The sequence below is a fragment of the Podarcis liolepis genome (genome assembly GCF_965112155.1).
Source record: "Podarcis liolepis genome assembly, chromosome: 12".
Classification (NCBI taxonomy): Eukaryota; Metazoa; Chordata; class Lepidosauria; order Squamata; family Lacertidae; genus Podarcis; species Podarcis liolepis.
The window spans coordinates 28,831,553-28,845,022 of record NC_139563.1 but is presented as its reverse complement, the minus strand read 5'-3'; the positions used below and the strand labels follow the sequence as shown (position 1 = coordinate 28,845,022).

General features: G+C 42.0%; 1 protein-coding gene across 3 annotated transcripts in view; it reads left to right on the top strand.

The window, feature by feature from the left end:
* SLC25A13 (solute carrier family 25 member 13) overlaps window positions 1–13,470 on the top strand; it is a 119,637-nt gene that overhangs the window by 75,767 nt on the left and 30,400 nt on the right. For all 3 annotated transcript variants that reach the window (XM_083469060.1, XM_083469059.1, XM_083469061.1), the window contains 4 exons: window positions 1,594–1,678; window positions 2,374–2,532; window positions 6,996–7,048; window positions 7,891–7,971. In XM_083469060.1, the coding sequence (XP_083325186.1) occupies window positions 1,594–1,678; window positions 2,374–2,532; window positions 6,996–7,048; window positions 7,891–7,971 (378 nt within the window). The remainder of the gene's footprint in view (window positions 1–1,593; window positions 1,679–2,373; window positions 2,533–6,995; window positions 7,049–7,890; window positions 7,972–13,470) is intronic.

Genomic DNA, 13,470 nt, shown 5'->3' with positions numbered 1-13,470 from the left:
TGTAACCTCACTTCTCGCAGTGAGGGAACCACCAGAAGGCCCTCGGAGCTGGACCTCAGTGTCTGGGCTGAACAATGGGGGTGGAGACGCTCCTTCAGGTATACTGGGCCGATGTATACAACACTCTAACAAACAGAAATAATAACCTGCCCCTACCGCTTCAGTTTAAAAGGCTATAGATTGTTTAATTAGCCAAAGGCCTGGGAGAAGAGGAATGTTTTTGCCTGGTGCCTAAATGTATGTAAGGAAGGCTCCAGGCGAGCCTCCCTGGGGAGAGCATTCCACAAGCAGGGAGCCACTGCAGAAAAGGCCTGTTCTCGTGTTGCTGCATTCTGGACCTCTCATGGAGGAGGCACACGAAGAAGGGCCTGTGATGACGATTGCAGGGTCCAGGAAAGGCAGTTCTTGAGGCATGCACACAGTGCTTTGCATACCTATGGTCCAGGTTTGATTCCTGGCTTTTCCAGTTAGGCTGTCTCCTGTCCAAAGAGAAGCTGCCAGTCTCAGTGGACAAGACCAAGCCGGATACACCAAGCATATTGCACAGAAGCTTTAAAGAACAGTATTTTATGCAGCTATATGAGAGGCTGCTCTTAGGAGAAGCAAAAATGGAAAGCGCTCTTATGTATGTCAGAGCTAAATTTGCAGTGATTTGGACGTCAGCCAATACGTCCAGGTTCTGTATCTCTTTTATTTTGAGAAGAGAGATGTTCAAATGCAATAGCTAATCTTTTCACAGCTATAAGCAATTCTTTGCTTATAGGATTTTAAAACATTTGGTACATTTGGATTTAAAAAAACAAAAAAAACCCCAGTAGTGGTATAGTAAACCGAAAAATACGTTTTCTGTTGTTTCAGAAATCCAACCTGGTTTCTTCGGTATCTTCATGGTCTGTTGGCAAGAAAGACTCCACAACACTTGTTTTAATATCTCTTGCCCCTATGGCAGCCCAGGCCACTGTAACACAAAGCCATGATGGAAAATATTTTTATTTTTATTTTCTTGCGTGCCTCATGTATTTAGACACTCCTCAAAAGCAGCCTAGGAGCAGGAGTAGTGTTGAGATCGTGATTTGGCTCAAAACTGGAAGCAGGCTGGGACATTTTTAGGTGCCCAGAATTGTGACCACTTAAACCTTTGAATAATTCACTTGGCTGCGGTTGTCAATGAACTCGGTGGGACCTCCTTCTGAGTAGACATGTATAGGATTGCACTGTAATAAAGTATCTGAGTCTCAGTTTGCTGTGCGGAGGACTCATTGCATACTACTGGTTGATGCTCCCTTTTTATCCTGAACAAGGAAGTGTTACCCGCTGCATTAACAGCAAGGGCACAGACAAAAGTCCCATGATGTAGTAGCTGCCTTGAGTCAGTGCCTCGATGGGAGAACACCTTAACATCCTACCTGTGTTCCGTTTCGTTCCTAGGAGTAAAAGTAGAATAGAGCTGATTACAATATTGTAGTCATTAAATTTCCTCTTTCGTACTTGATCCTCAATTTGTCATTACTGTATTGCTGTTCGGCCGCAGTCTAACTTTCCCCCTTTGCCTTTCTCTTCCCAAATCTTCTCCCCAAACTCCACTACCTGCAGCAAGCTCCAAGCGACGTGTCACGTCCCATTCTCATCCAAGTAGCGGAATCTGCGTACAGGTTTGCCCTTGGCTCCATTGCTGGAGGTGAGTGAGGGAATCGGGTACACAAAAAGAACTTTTAGAATACCTTTCCACTTGCTTCTCTTTTACCTTCCCTTCCCTTCATTATATACAGAGCTCTGCAGCTTGTGACCAGCTTACCAAAAATGGCGTGAGCTCTCCCTGGCTTTTTTTGGTACTTTCCCCAGATTTAGGGAAGCCTTTTCAAACCTTCTGCCCTCCAGATGTTTTATAGGACCATAAGCTGATTTTGGGATTCCGTAGAGTGCACTTTGTGAATCGCAAGTGGAGTTTGCAACGAAAATGTTCTAGTGGTGTCTCCCAGTTGAGATTCCTGCCAGCTATACCCTTGTACGGGATACTCCGTTCCATCCTACCCCTTCCCCAATTTTCCAATATTCTCCCACCCCACCCACCCCAAGAGCCAGTCAGCATTCCATGCCCAGTGAGCACACTCAATTCTCATTTAGCAGTTTTCTTGAGGGGAGGTGTCCCGCCTCCCCCTATTTTTACCCACCCTGGCCCTGCTGATATCTCCCTCTTATGTGTGAATAGTGCAGGGATATTACAGTTCAAAGGATGGAAGAGATGCATGCAAGCCCTGCGATACTTGCAGGGTGATCGTCCGTCCATGTACAAGCTTAGAATGAACCCAGTGCAACGAAGCTTGTTAGAGAAATGCTATTGTTTTTTTAAAAAAATGTGTTACTTCCATGTAGCTGTTGGAGCCACGGCAGTGTATCCCATTGACCTTGTGAAAACCCGGATGCAGAACCAGCGCTCCACTGGGTCGTTTATTGGAGAGCTGATGTACAAGAACAGCTTTGATTGCTTTAAGAAAGTGCTACGCTATGAAGGGTTCTTTGGGCTCTACAGAGGTCAGTATACCAAGTGTTGTCTCTACCCCCCCCCAAATTTGGTGCGAGTTTACAAGAGGGGGACTTGCTGCCGGCATGGATTTCTATATCACCCTGTTCAGAAGAACTTAACTCAGAATGAAAATTCTCCAGGATTGAGTTGTGGCGTCCAAAGAGGAGTTTTATTGCCCTGATCACTCCCAGTATCGATTGGATCTCTTTTTCCAGCCCTGTCTGCCACAAGGCATTTACAGAAACGACGTGGGCTGCATTCCTAACCCCACTCACCTGGGAATAAGCTCCACTGAATTCGGTAGGACTCACTTATGAGTAGACATGGTTAGGATTTTGCTATAAGTGTAAGATGGTAATAGTACCCTCTGGAACACCCTGCCTTGTGCAATTTGGGAGGTGTCAACTGGGGTGGGCTTTAAACGTCTGCTGAAAACGTATCTGTTTAGACAAGCTTTCCCTGACTCTTAAGAAATCTTTAGATCTTACTGTTCGGTGTTCTGTTTTTATACTCAGTTGGGTTTTATTGGAGCAGCTTAACATCTTCAATCAATTCCTGTTGAATTTTTGTGGTATCTTGATGTATTACGTTCGCTTGGGTTTTTAAAAAGTTACGTTCTGTCTTGGATGAGCCTCCTTAAGCAGCATATAAGTTATATAAATCAATAAACCTTAGGAAAGCTTTTTACCTGCTGTTCAGAAGCCCTTGATTTTATACTCATCATCTCAGTTTGCTGTTGTGGACTGGACTGATTGGTCTGTCTTAACTGGAAACAATAGAGGAGCTATGCATAGCTGCTCCAAAGCCTGCAGTGCCATCAGGAACATTTAGGGCCATCTGATGCTACATAATACCTTGCCATTAGCATATTTGTATGACACAAATAGCAAAAGCGGTCATGGTGTCAACAGTATAGCTTCAGAATAAACATAATAAATGGCTGCTGGTTATCATGAACTGGTGCATCAATTGCAGTGGATGTACCTCTCTTGCAGAGGCAGGACCTGTGATCCACAGAAATGATATGCACAGACAGGGAAAATTGCTTTGATGTTGCCATCTGGCAGGTCCCATTGCTGAGGACGGCAGGCCACTGTGAATTGTTCATACCACCCCAGTACAAGCATTTCCTGCTGTGTCTTTTCCTTTCCAGAGACACCAGGAAACAGGGCATGCTCACCAAAGCTTCTAAGATAAGCTTTGGGAACTGCACTTCCCAAGAATAGCGGCAGCCACAGCTGTCTGTGTGTACAGCAACATCTATTAACACCTAACTCTGGAGGTGTCACTGCTGCCATTCCTTGCCTACAGTAATACTGGGAAAGGGATCTGCTTTGAATCAGTCTGGACTTCAGGGCAATCTTATTTGAATCCCAAAGAGCAGGGACCCATGAACCACGTTTTCCAGACCCCACCTGGTTTCTGGTGTAAGACACTGACAACCTCCCAGGACACCGATCTTAAGACAAGCAGACTTGAACAAAGAGAGATTCCAGTGTGAGTCTGCCGAATCACAGCTTCTTGGGAAATTCAGCTCTTAACTAGAGTGCCCTGGCTCCCACCCAGCACATGTAGACAGAGACGTTTACTTGAAAATAAGAAAGGGTTTTTTATTCAGGCAAGTAACAGCAGACACAAAGCTCAGGAGATATGGTTCAGGAGTTCAGGAACAGGGCAAGAAGTTCAGAACTGGACAGAAGCAGCAAAGAGGCCCCTTTAAAAAGTGACTCTTAAAGATGAGGCATGATGATCTGCTCGACTTCCGGGAATGTCAGGATTGCAAATGCCTCTGTTGGCGCAGGTGAGTCCGTTTGTTCCCACCTGCAAAGTCGGCACCTGGTTCTAGGTGGCACGGCTGCACCTTCCTCTTCAGGCTCCTGCTCAGTCTCTGCCTCCTCCTGTTCTTTCTCCTCCCTTGGCTGATCAAACCCCTCGGCAGGCTCCGTTGAGGCTCTCCGCTCCACAGGAGGGTTGGAAAGGGGAGCCAGCATCCCTGCTCCTCCTTCCAGAGTGGTGGAAGTTAGGGCGGAAAGGAGAGATTGTCCCCTCCTCTAACCTAGGCTCCCATCAACCCGTCTGCTTCTTCCTTCTCCTTGGCTTACTGCATGTCCAACTCAGTTTTTTGTGACGCTTCTCTCCAGCCAAACCATCTGAGGCCAAGGTTTGCTCTTGGCTTCCCAATCATGGTTTGGGAGGAACAAACCATGAGCGCTTCCATGCCCTGTGACCGTTCAAAAAGCTGAAGGTCGGGGTACACTTGGGAACAATGTGGGTTGTTGCACAAAGAGGTGTAAATGGAGGGGAGCTGGCAGAAATTAGGTTCCACCTTGTGCTTTCCACTCACACCAAAGTTCCTTTGCATCCATCCATATATGTGAAGATCTTCAAGAAAGTGATGAAAGCAGTATTCATGTAATGTATCTCAAGTTACACCATTTCCAGCATCTTTAGTAGCATATATATTCCTAACAGAAGCTGCTAGTTATCAAACTGTAATCCAGGACTGATTCCCTGGTGTGTTAATTGTGGTTTTTTACAAACCAGTTTCATGGGAATTTTTTTTTTTTACACACAACTGTGGTTTGTTACAAACTGGAACTTGGAAGCCTTAAATCCCCTTCAATCATTCACAAGAAAGAGAGGAGGGGGAGCACATGAGTCCAAGGTTGGCCGTGCTCTTGGAAGGACCAACCATGCTTTGTCATTCCGCCTGAATCTGGCATACATCTAATGGACTGAGGTTGCCTTGGTTTCACACTTAAAATACTAAGGAAGTAAGCAGGAGTAATCATCATAGCCTGCATCTGTGGGATGGGGGCTTAAATACACATAATAGGCACAATCCAAAGACGTTGCAAATGCTAAAATCCCATTAAAACCAACAGGTTTTAAGTACTCCAGACTCTACTGGAGGTACAGAGCTATTTTGATTCCCACAAACACAATCACTGAGCAGGGAGACTGTAAATGCAAGAGGAAATACAGTACTTTTTTTTTTTTAGTAGCTTTCCAGCAACTCTGAGCTTGAAAGAAAACCAGACTTAGTGCCTTCTCAAATAGCAGGCAAAAGTAGTTGCGGCAAAATTGGTTTGCTCCAAAATCAAGCATAAACAGAAATCTCGAAAAGCTGATGCAAAAAGAGCAAAGTGGTGGAATAACCATAATGCCTCTTTATTCTCTCATCTGCCTTGAGAGACGCCTCTTGAAGTTTGTTCAGAAATAGTGAGCTGTTTTTTTTACTCAAACATGAAAATATGTATAATTGTAAATTTTTGTTGTGTTGACTTTCTCAGAAATAGTTGCTTAAGCAAACGGCAAATAACCCTAAAACATTTGTAAAATTAAGCTCCTCCTCTCTTTTTTCCGTTTTGTAAAGAACATTTTATGCAGCACTTGGCTTTCAATCCTTTCTTCAAGATTGCCCAACAATCCGTAGCAGAAATTCAGCATTCAACGAAAGACTTACAGCTACCTGCTTGTTTATCATAGCGCTTGTAACTTTAAAAAAGCAAATATTTTGTGTGTGGCTAGGTAAATAACCTGAGCTTAAATTTTAAATAGCAAATCGTTTGGCCAGGACAAACTATTATGTGAACTTAAAATCATCCATGAAGAACACAGAAATATGCTTTATCCTGAGCAGACCATTACTCTGTGTAGCTGAACATGTCTGCCTGACACTCTGGGGCTCTCTAAAGCTTTGAGCCAAGGTCTTCCCCAGCCAGGCTTGCTACCTGCTAACTGGAAATTCAAAGGATTGAACTGGGACCTTTTGCATGCAAACCATGTGCTTGACCACTGAGCTGTAGCTGCAAAATAATTTTGACGTGGCTTGGCCTGCTTTCTTTCTCGTTGGCTATTTCCTTATGGCTGCAGATCTTGTTGCTGGTGATAATTGAAGCACCTGGGAGTGTTCAAGTCATTTCTCTCACACACTATTTCCACAACCTGTTCTTGAAACCCTACAAGATTCATAAGGGAATCTATGGAACAGGTGAAATGTTCAGCTGATGGGCTTTTTGGTCTTGTCTCTTAAGACAGTGTGACGAAAAAGCTGTGTACCATCTTTGCCAACCCCAGACTGGCAATGCATGCATACAGACGAGACTCTAGGTTTCTGAAGATACAGCAACAAGCTAATGCATTGCTTCTGAATGAGCCCAAGGGAAATCTGTAAAGGGCAGGTTTCTGAATTGTGTTTCACCATTTACTCTGAATTCTAAGTCATTATAATGGAGATATATGGTGGTGTTTGAATAGCCGCAGTTCTGAACCATGATAATTTTCGTTTAGGTGGTTAAAAAAAAAAATCATAATGACGTGTCTAGATGCTCCTGTTGAACATAAGAGTAGAAAATTGCCCTAAAAATGGCCCTCCCTCTTTTTAGGTGGACAACTTTGCATAGCTGTTTATTTGCCAACTTAATGATACATTCCGTAATATGTATTTTTGCTCCTTTTATATTTACAGGTCTTTTGCCACAATTATTGGGAGTAGCCCCAGAAAAGGCCATAAAACTTACTGTAAGTACAATACAAAAACCTTTATCGTATATAATCTCTTATTTTTGTATCTTTGAATTTCCCAGTGAGAAGACTTAGGGGGTTGTTTGCCTAAAGCCTGCATAAGTGCATACCTTCCTTTGATAAAGTTATACTTGCAGAATGCAGTCTGTGTTCATATCTTGCCTCTGGGCGCTGCAGGTAGCACGGAGTGTGTTTCTGTGTGTTTTGGATGAGAGTCTAGCTAAAGCCCATCATCTAACAGCCTCATTTGAAATGTTCGGCTCAATAGCAGCCCCCTTCATCTTCATTGCCTTGTACTTTAATATAAATAACCATGACATAGAGTGAAAACCTTGTACAAAAAAAGGAAGTCCTTTTCATACATTTTCATGTTCCTTACATTACTTATTTCCTGTAGTACTTAAAGTTGAAAAGCAACTAAGAAATCCATAAATACCAAATAAGGATACTTTTAATTTTAGTCTGAAATCTTGTGTGCACTATCTTCTTAGCAGTAAACTAGAAAATCATTGAAATGACAATTGAAATCATTACAGCTTATTTTCAAGATCAGGCTCCCACACAGTGGAACATATTTGAAAAAATGTTCAAAAATATTTAAGACTAATGCTTAAACTAAGCTATTTTTTAAATAGATGAATATACCTGCTGATATGTAAACTCTCCTGCTGTGCTGTAAAACTGATTTAAATGGAGCAGTCCTCTCTGTCTTTTCTAAGTATACATACGATATTGATGAAAGCCATAGAATTCATACTTATGAAAATTGGTATTCTTTTGTTAAAAAAATAATGGGACATGTTTTCTTCCTTCATTTAACTGAAATTTTGTTTTCCAAGGTAAACGATTTTATAAGAGACAAATTTATGGCGAGAGATGGTTCTGTTCCTTTAGCAGCAGAAATTGTCGCTGGTGGCTGTGTAAGTATCTTCTTCATATTTGTTTTATCTGAGATGCATTTATTACGAACAGAACCACAAAGATTAAGCATTTAAGCTTGTGAGCCTGTTGGTTCCTTCCTTAAGCAGTCAATTGAAGGTGGCTCTTAAATGGTAACAGGTTGAGCATTTTGAGTGCTTTTATTATTTAATTTAACAGTTTAATAATTTTTGTTGTAATAATAACAAAATTAATAGTAGTTGTAGTAGTAATAGCTTGGTATTTTAAAGCTCCCCCTTTGCTAAAGTTACATACAATGTTGCTATATTTGTTATTATTACTCTTGTAATTATCTTGGCATTTTAAAAGTGCACTTGGTAAAATGATAGACTTGATTACATACAATGTAATACAATACAATGTTGTTGTTGCAATATTGGCAGTTTAATCGCTTGCTTGCAAACACTTATAGGCTTGCTTAAATACAATGTGTATTTGAAAGTTGGCTCGACTCACAAATTCATCGTGGCACCTACTCTGCCTTGTCCTTCTCGTCTTTTATGCCCCCCTCGCCCACATTTCACTCGCTAATGTTCCCATTCAGGCCATAATACCGGCTCAGCAAAATGGCAAAAACGATTCACGCTTGCTTGTTGCCATAGTGTTGTTAGGCTTTGTGATATTAACTGAGTGCCTCGTGCGTTCCCAAATGTATGCCGTATATAAAAGGCGTTCTGTTTTGCAGTCCGTTTTGCCTTCCTGGGGTGGTATCTTGCTGAACGACCTGCGTTCCATTCTCTTTAAGTGACAATATCCCCGCTGCTTAGTTTTGCAACATCGGTTTATATAATTATAACCAGCGCTCTATCGAGGAGTATTGATTTTATTCAAGCAATTAAAATAAATCCTTTGTACATGAAATGAACTCTTGTTCAAAGATGAGTGCCATTTTGAAGACAGAGAAGGCTGTTCATTTAAACCGGCTTTGATCATTGGGGCAGGGCAGGGCTGGTGGCGTTCCAAGCTGACTGGTAAATTTCTTGCTGTCATAAGAAGGATGAGGTCACTCTCTAAAGCAATTTATATCTCTGCTGAAAAGAACGTGGAAGCACAAAACGGATCACAGCAAACAGTACCGTAATATCAGGAGGAGAAGAGACCCGTGCAGCTGTGCCTAGAGAAAGCGGTGTATGTTCTTCAGTGCAGCGCAGGCTGACAAGCTTTAGCTTTGCACAGTTCTCCTAAGGGTGGGGGCGATGTCTGCCTGTTCTGTTTGATCAGTGACCTGTCACACAGTGCCAAGTAGGCTCACCTGTTCTGTAACTGAAGGAGCATTCAAGGAGCATTTTTCTTTTTTTAAAAAAAGGAAAGACCATGGATCTTTTTTTGTTCGCAGGCACAAAATGCACAGTGATAAAACTTTAAGTGAAATAAAATATTTGGGGATGCAGAAGAAAGATTTCCAAATGACCAAAAGCCCAATAGCAGACAGACAAATTATTATTATTATTCATTTTTATAGCACCATTTATGGCCAATTTACGTTGTGTCAGTTTGTGCAGCCGATTGATTTTCCTAATTAATTCTAAATAATGGATACTTTGCAAAAAAACACTTAAGAAAATAAAGTAATGACACAGGTATCTATTTAGTACCTTCTTATGGCTCAGTCGTGTTCTGAAAGAGGACCGTTTCATAGCCGTATTTTCAAAAAAAAAGTGCTGTGTATGCTGGATCTTTCAGCCGGCACCCAGACTCTAAAATTAATTATGTGATTCTGCATAATTTCCTGGCAGTCAGTGTTTGGTGGCAAACAGCCCAGGGCTTTCTTTGAATTGAAGTGTTTAACTAGAGGGCAGACAACAGTGCCAGGTAGGTAGGATGAGACTTGTGTTGTCTCTTTATGGGTGGCCTTGTTTTGTTTATGTTCCAGTAGGTCTTTCAAAGTTGGCAGCATGTATAGAGATGGTAATTCCTCCATATTCATTTCATTTCATTCTTATTTTTTAATCTTGTATCCTACCCTTCGTCCATAGGTCCTGGTTGTATTGTCTTTCTCTCTATATTGTCTCTTTCTCTCTCGTTTTCCCTCATTCTTCTAAACACAGGCTTAACAAACCGGCAACAAAATGTTGAAGTGTGTGTGTGTGAAGTCTTTCTGTTCCGTGTGTTAATCAGCTGTGCTCCCTTCCCTTCCCACTGCCCTTTCAATGTTGCATTTTTTCCTTCAACAGGAAGCAAGGGTGTTCTGTGGCCAATCCTTCTTGGGGTTAGTTTCCTCTGGAGGTGTTTTTGTACTTCTGCAGACCTCGGGGCTCTCTCTCAAGTCTGCTGATACTTCCCCCTTGGGGTGGATTGTGCTGTTTCGGCTACATAAGCAATGGCACTCACACCTGAACATCAGAAATAAAGCCACTCGTTGACTGTGGTTAGTCTAGACCTAGGCCAGTGGATGATTAATTCTGAAAGCCTTACCGCAGAGCTACGCAATAGGTATACAGTAGTTCTGCTGTTGTTGTTGTTTTACACGGTGCAGCTGCTGAGGCTACAGTTTGGAGGAAAAGAGGGGCTTCTTAATCCTTTTTCAGATGAAAACTGCCCCTTTTATACCCTCCGTCATGAAAAGATACGGTTGCCACTTCTTTTTCCCTCATGGGTGAGAAAAGCACTTGGTGGAGGAAGGGTGAAGAATATGTCTTCCCACAGGAAAAAAAGAAGCTTCTGTTTCCCTGCTCATGCTGCCCCCTTTTTAGATTTCTGCCTCATGAAAAAGAAAAGAAAAGATTCCACGAAAGACTCACAGACTCTAGGTTGCAAGTTCTGTCCTTCATTTTGACTTTTGCTGATTTTTACACCAGTGAGATGGATTCATCCTACGGAGAGGGAAGGAAGCAGCAATACGAAGTGCAATGCTGTCTTGGTGACTCCCTCCAGGCCTTCCAGTACACAAGCCCCCAAAATTATTGAGTCTGGGATAATCATGAAGTCACCTGTTGAAGTATAACACAGGCAGGAGATAGGTGGAAACATACACTGGCTCTATTGTCCTCTGTTCAACAGGACAGCAGATTTCCATTTCAATATTCACTTATATCTGCTCAGCAGTAGCCTGATTTGCAGTGCAGCCTGAGGCATGTCTGCTTACAAGTGCAACCCACTGATTTCAATGGGACTTAAGCCACAGCTAAGTGCATGTAGGACTGCTGCCTTAATGAGGGTTTTGTTTTGCCCTTAGCTTCCATTGTAATAAAGGTTTGGGGGTTTGTTTGCTTTTTATAAACGTAAACTGATTCCAGCTAAGGAGTTGTTGTATGCCGCGTTGGGGTTTTTTTTCTAAAACGAGAGACGGCGACAATCGAGAATAGGAACAAGTGTTTTGAGAGGCTCAACAGGTACATTGTCCTTCTGAAATTTGGTTTGGTGTCACATGCAAAGTTGCGCTTTGCTGTTTGCGCTGCAGTTGACATTCCTTGACTTTTGAGTCACTGGGGAGCTCACCTTGCAGAATGATTAGTGAGAATTAGTACACATGGTTGACTTTTGCACTTGCAACCCACAAAGCTGCTTGTCTCGATGGAAAAAGCCGCCTTCGGTTGCAGTGAACTTATTTTCTTCGCTAGGGAAAATAAGAGGTTTTTGTTTCATGACCCCACAGTACTTAATACAGTTGACAGCCCAATTCCATCTTCTCATTAAGGAGACAAAAGGTATCTTGGAAGGTTATTTTGATATCGGAAGTAGCGTAAGGAGGATTGATGTGCAAATTGGCCTGTTTAGTCACATCTCGAAATGTTTCATCTGTAAGGTCATTTGGAGAAAGCGGGGGAGGGGGGGACTTGTGCATTGTTAGTGTGGTAAGTTGCAAAGTGCTTGATGGCATGCTCTTTGCTCTGATAGCTTGATCCACAGTTTACAAAAGTCTTGCGGAACTTTGAGCATAATTGCAACACACCCAGCCCTTTGCTTGAAGGGCTCTTTAGCTCACCTAAAAATGGCGTGGGTTCAGAATGTGATCTGGATACACACTGAGCCTGCATGGCGTAGTGGTTAGGGTGTTGAACTAGGACCTGTGAGACCAGGGTTCAAATCCCACTCAGCCATGAAGCTCACGGGCTGACCTTGGGCCAGTCACTACTTTCAGCATAGCAGAGTTATTGTGAGAATAATATGAGGGGAAGAGTGTGTGCCACTTTGGGGCTGCTTGGAGGAAAAGTAAATTTAATGATAATATAAATAGTGTTATCCTTTTTAATTCCTCAGACATAATTCCTTTTCACAGCAGATTACAATATCATCTGGTGTCTTTGCTAGAAGGCTTGGAGAGAAGCATGGTAGCTGGTTAAATAATAACCTGTTAAGAAAACACAGTGGCATTTAAGAACTGCCAAACTTGTGTTGACTCTAATGGCATGTGTGGAAAGGATGCAAATAATCAAAGCAAATAGTTCTGAAAGTACACAAACAAGCTTGTCACTGAAGTTTTTGTTAACAATAGGAGGAGCCAATAAAGCAGAAGGGCTAAACAGAAACATTTTGTACACTTGTGCTGTGCTGTCAAAATTCTAACAGAGCACTTGCTTAAAAACCAGTGGCACAATATTCTGGATGAAAGCAGAATTGTGTTGTAAAGCAGTGTAACTAGGCATTTAGCCTGGACTTGTCATGCCCTGTTCACTCACATTTTATGGGGCATCCACACAATGTCCCTGTGCTTATTGCATCTTTTTTTTCTTATTGCAGAAAGCCTACAGGTGTAGAGTTAGCAGTGATGCATCAGGCAAGTTAGCTTATCACAGCCCAGCACACTTTCACTTTAACATATAGGCACCATATTATAATTCTGTTGATTTTTAAAAAATTGAATTTCCTTGGTACTTCTGTTTAAATATGGAACTTTAAGAAAAATATTCCTTAAGTGAAAGGGTGTTTAGCAATTTGCCATTATAAAGCTAATTTAAAAACAAAGAGAAATAAAGCCCCTTTTCATTCAACACTGTTTTAGGAACACGTTTTCTTCCTAATTAAACACTGCCACTCTAAACTTCCAATCCAAAGCAAATATTAAAACACTTCGTTTTTTTGACATTTCAGGGATTGTAATGGTCAATCGTGCTCAAATGAGAAGGTGTTTAGTGCCAAATAAATGCTCTCTCTTTTTTTAACAGTTCTCAACTGTTCTCTCCCCTCCCTCTCCCCGCCTGCCCTCTCTCATTTCACTGCTCAGGAGAAATGGACCTTCGCTGCTCATATCAGCTATGCCATGCCTACTGGTGGCAATAGAACATAGGAAGAACATATAGACAGTGCAATATCCCTAATAGTAAATTTTCATTTCGTTTGTGCCTTAACCATGGAAGAACAACGATTTATTTGTATGTCCCACTTGTCTGGGAGCAGCCCTGACGGGATACAGTATTCGTTTCTTATTTTCTAAATTTAAGCAGCTGCCCACTTAAAACTCTTGCAGCAAGAAACATCTTCCATCTCTCTCTTAGAGAATCTTAAACATAACTGTATCGTAGGGTTTGCATGTATGCTGG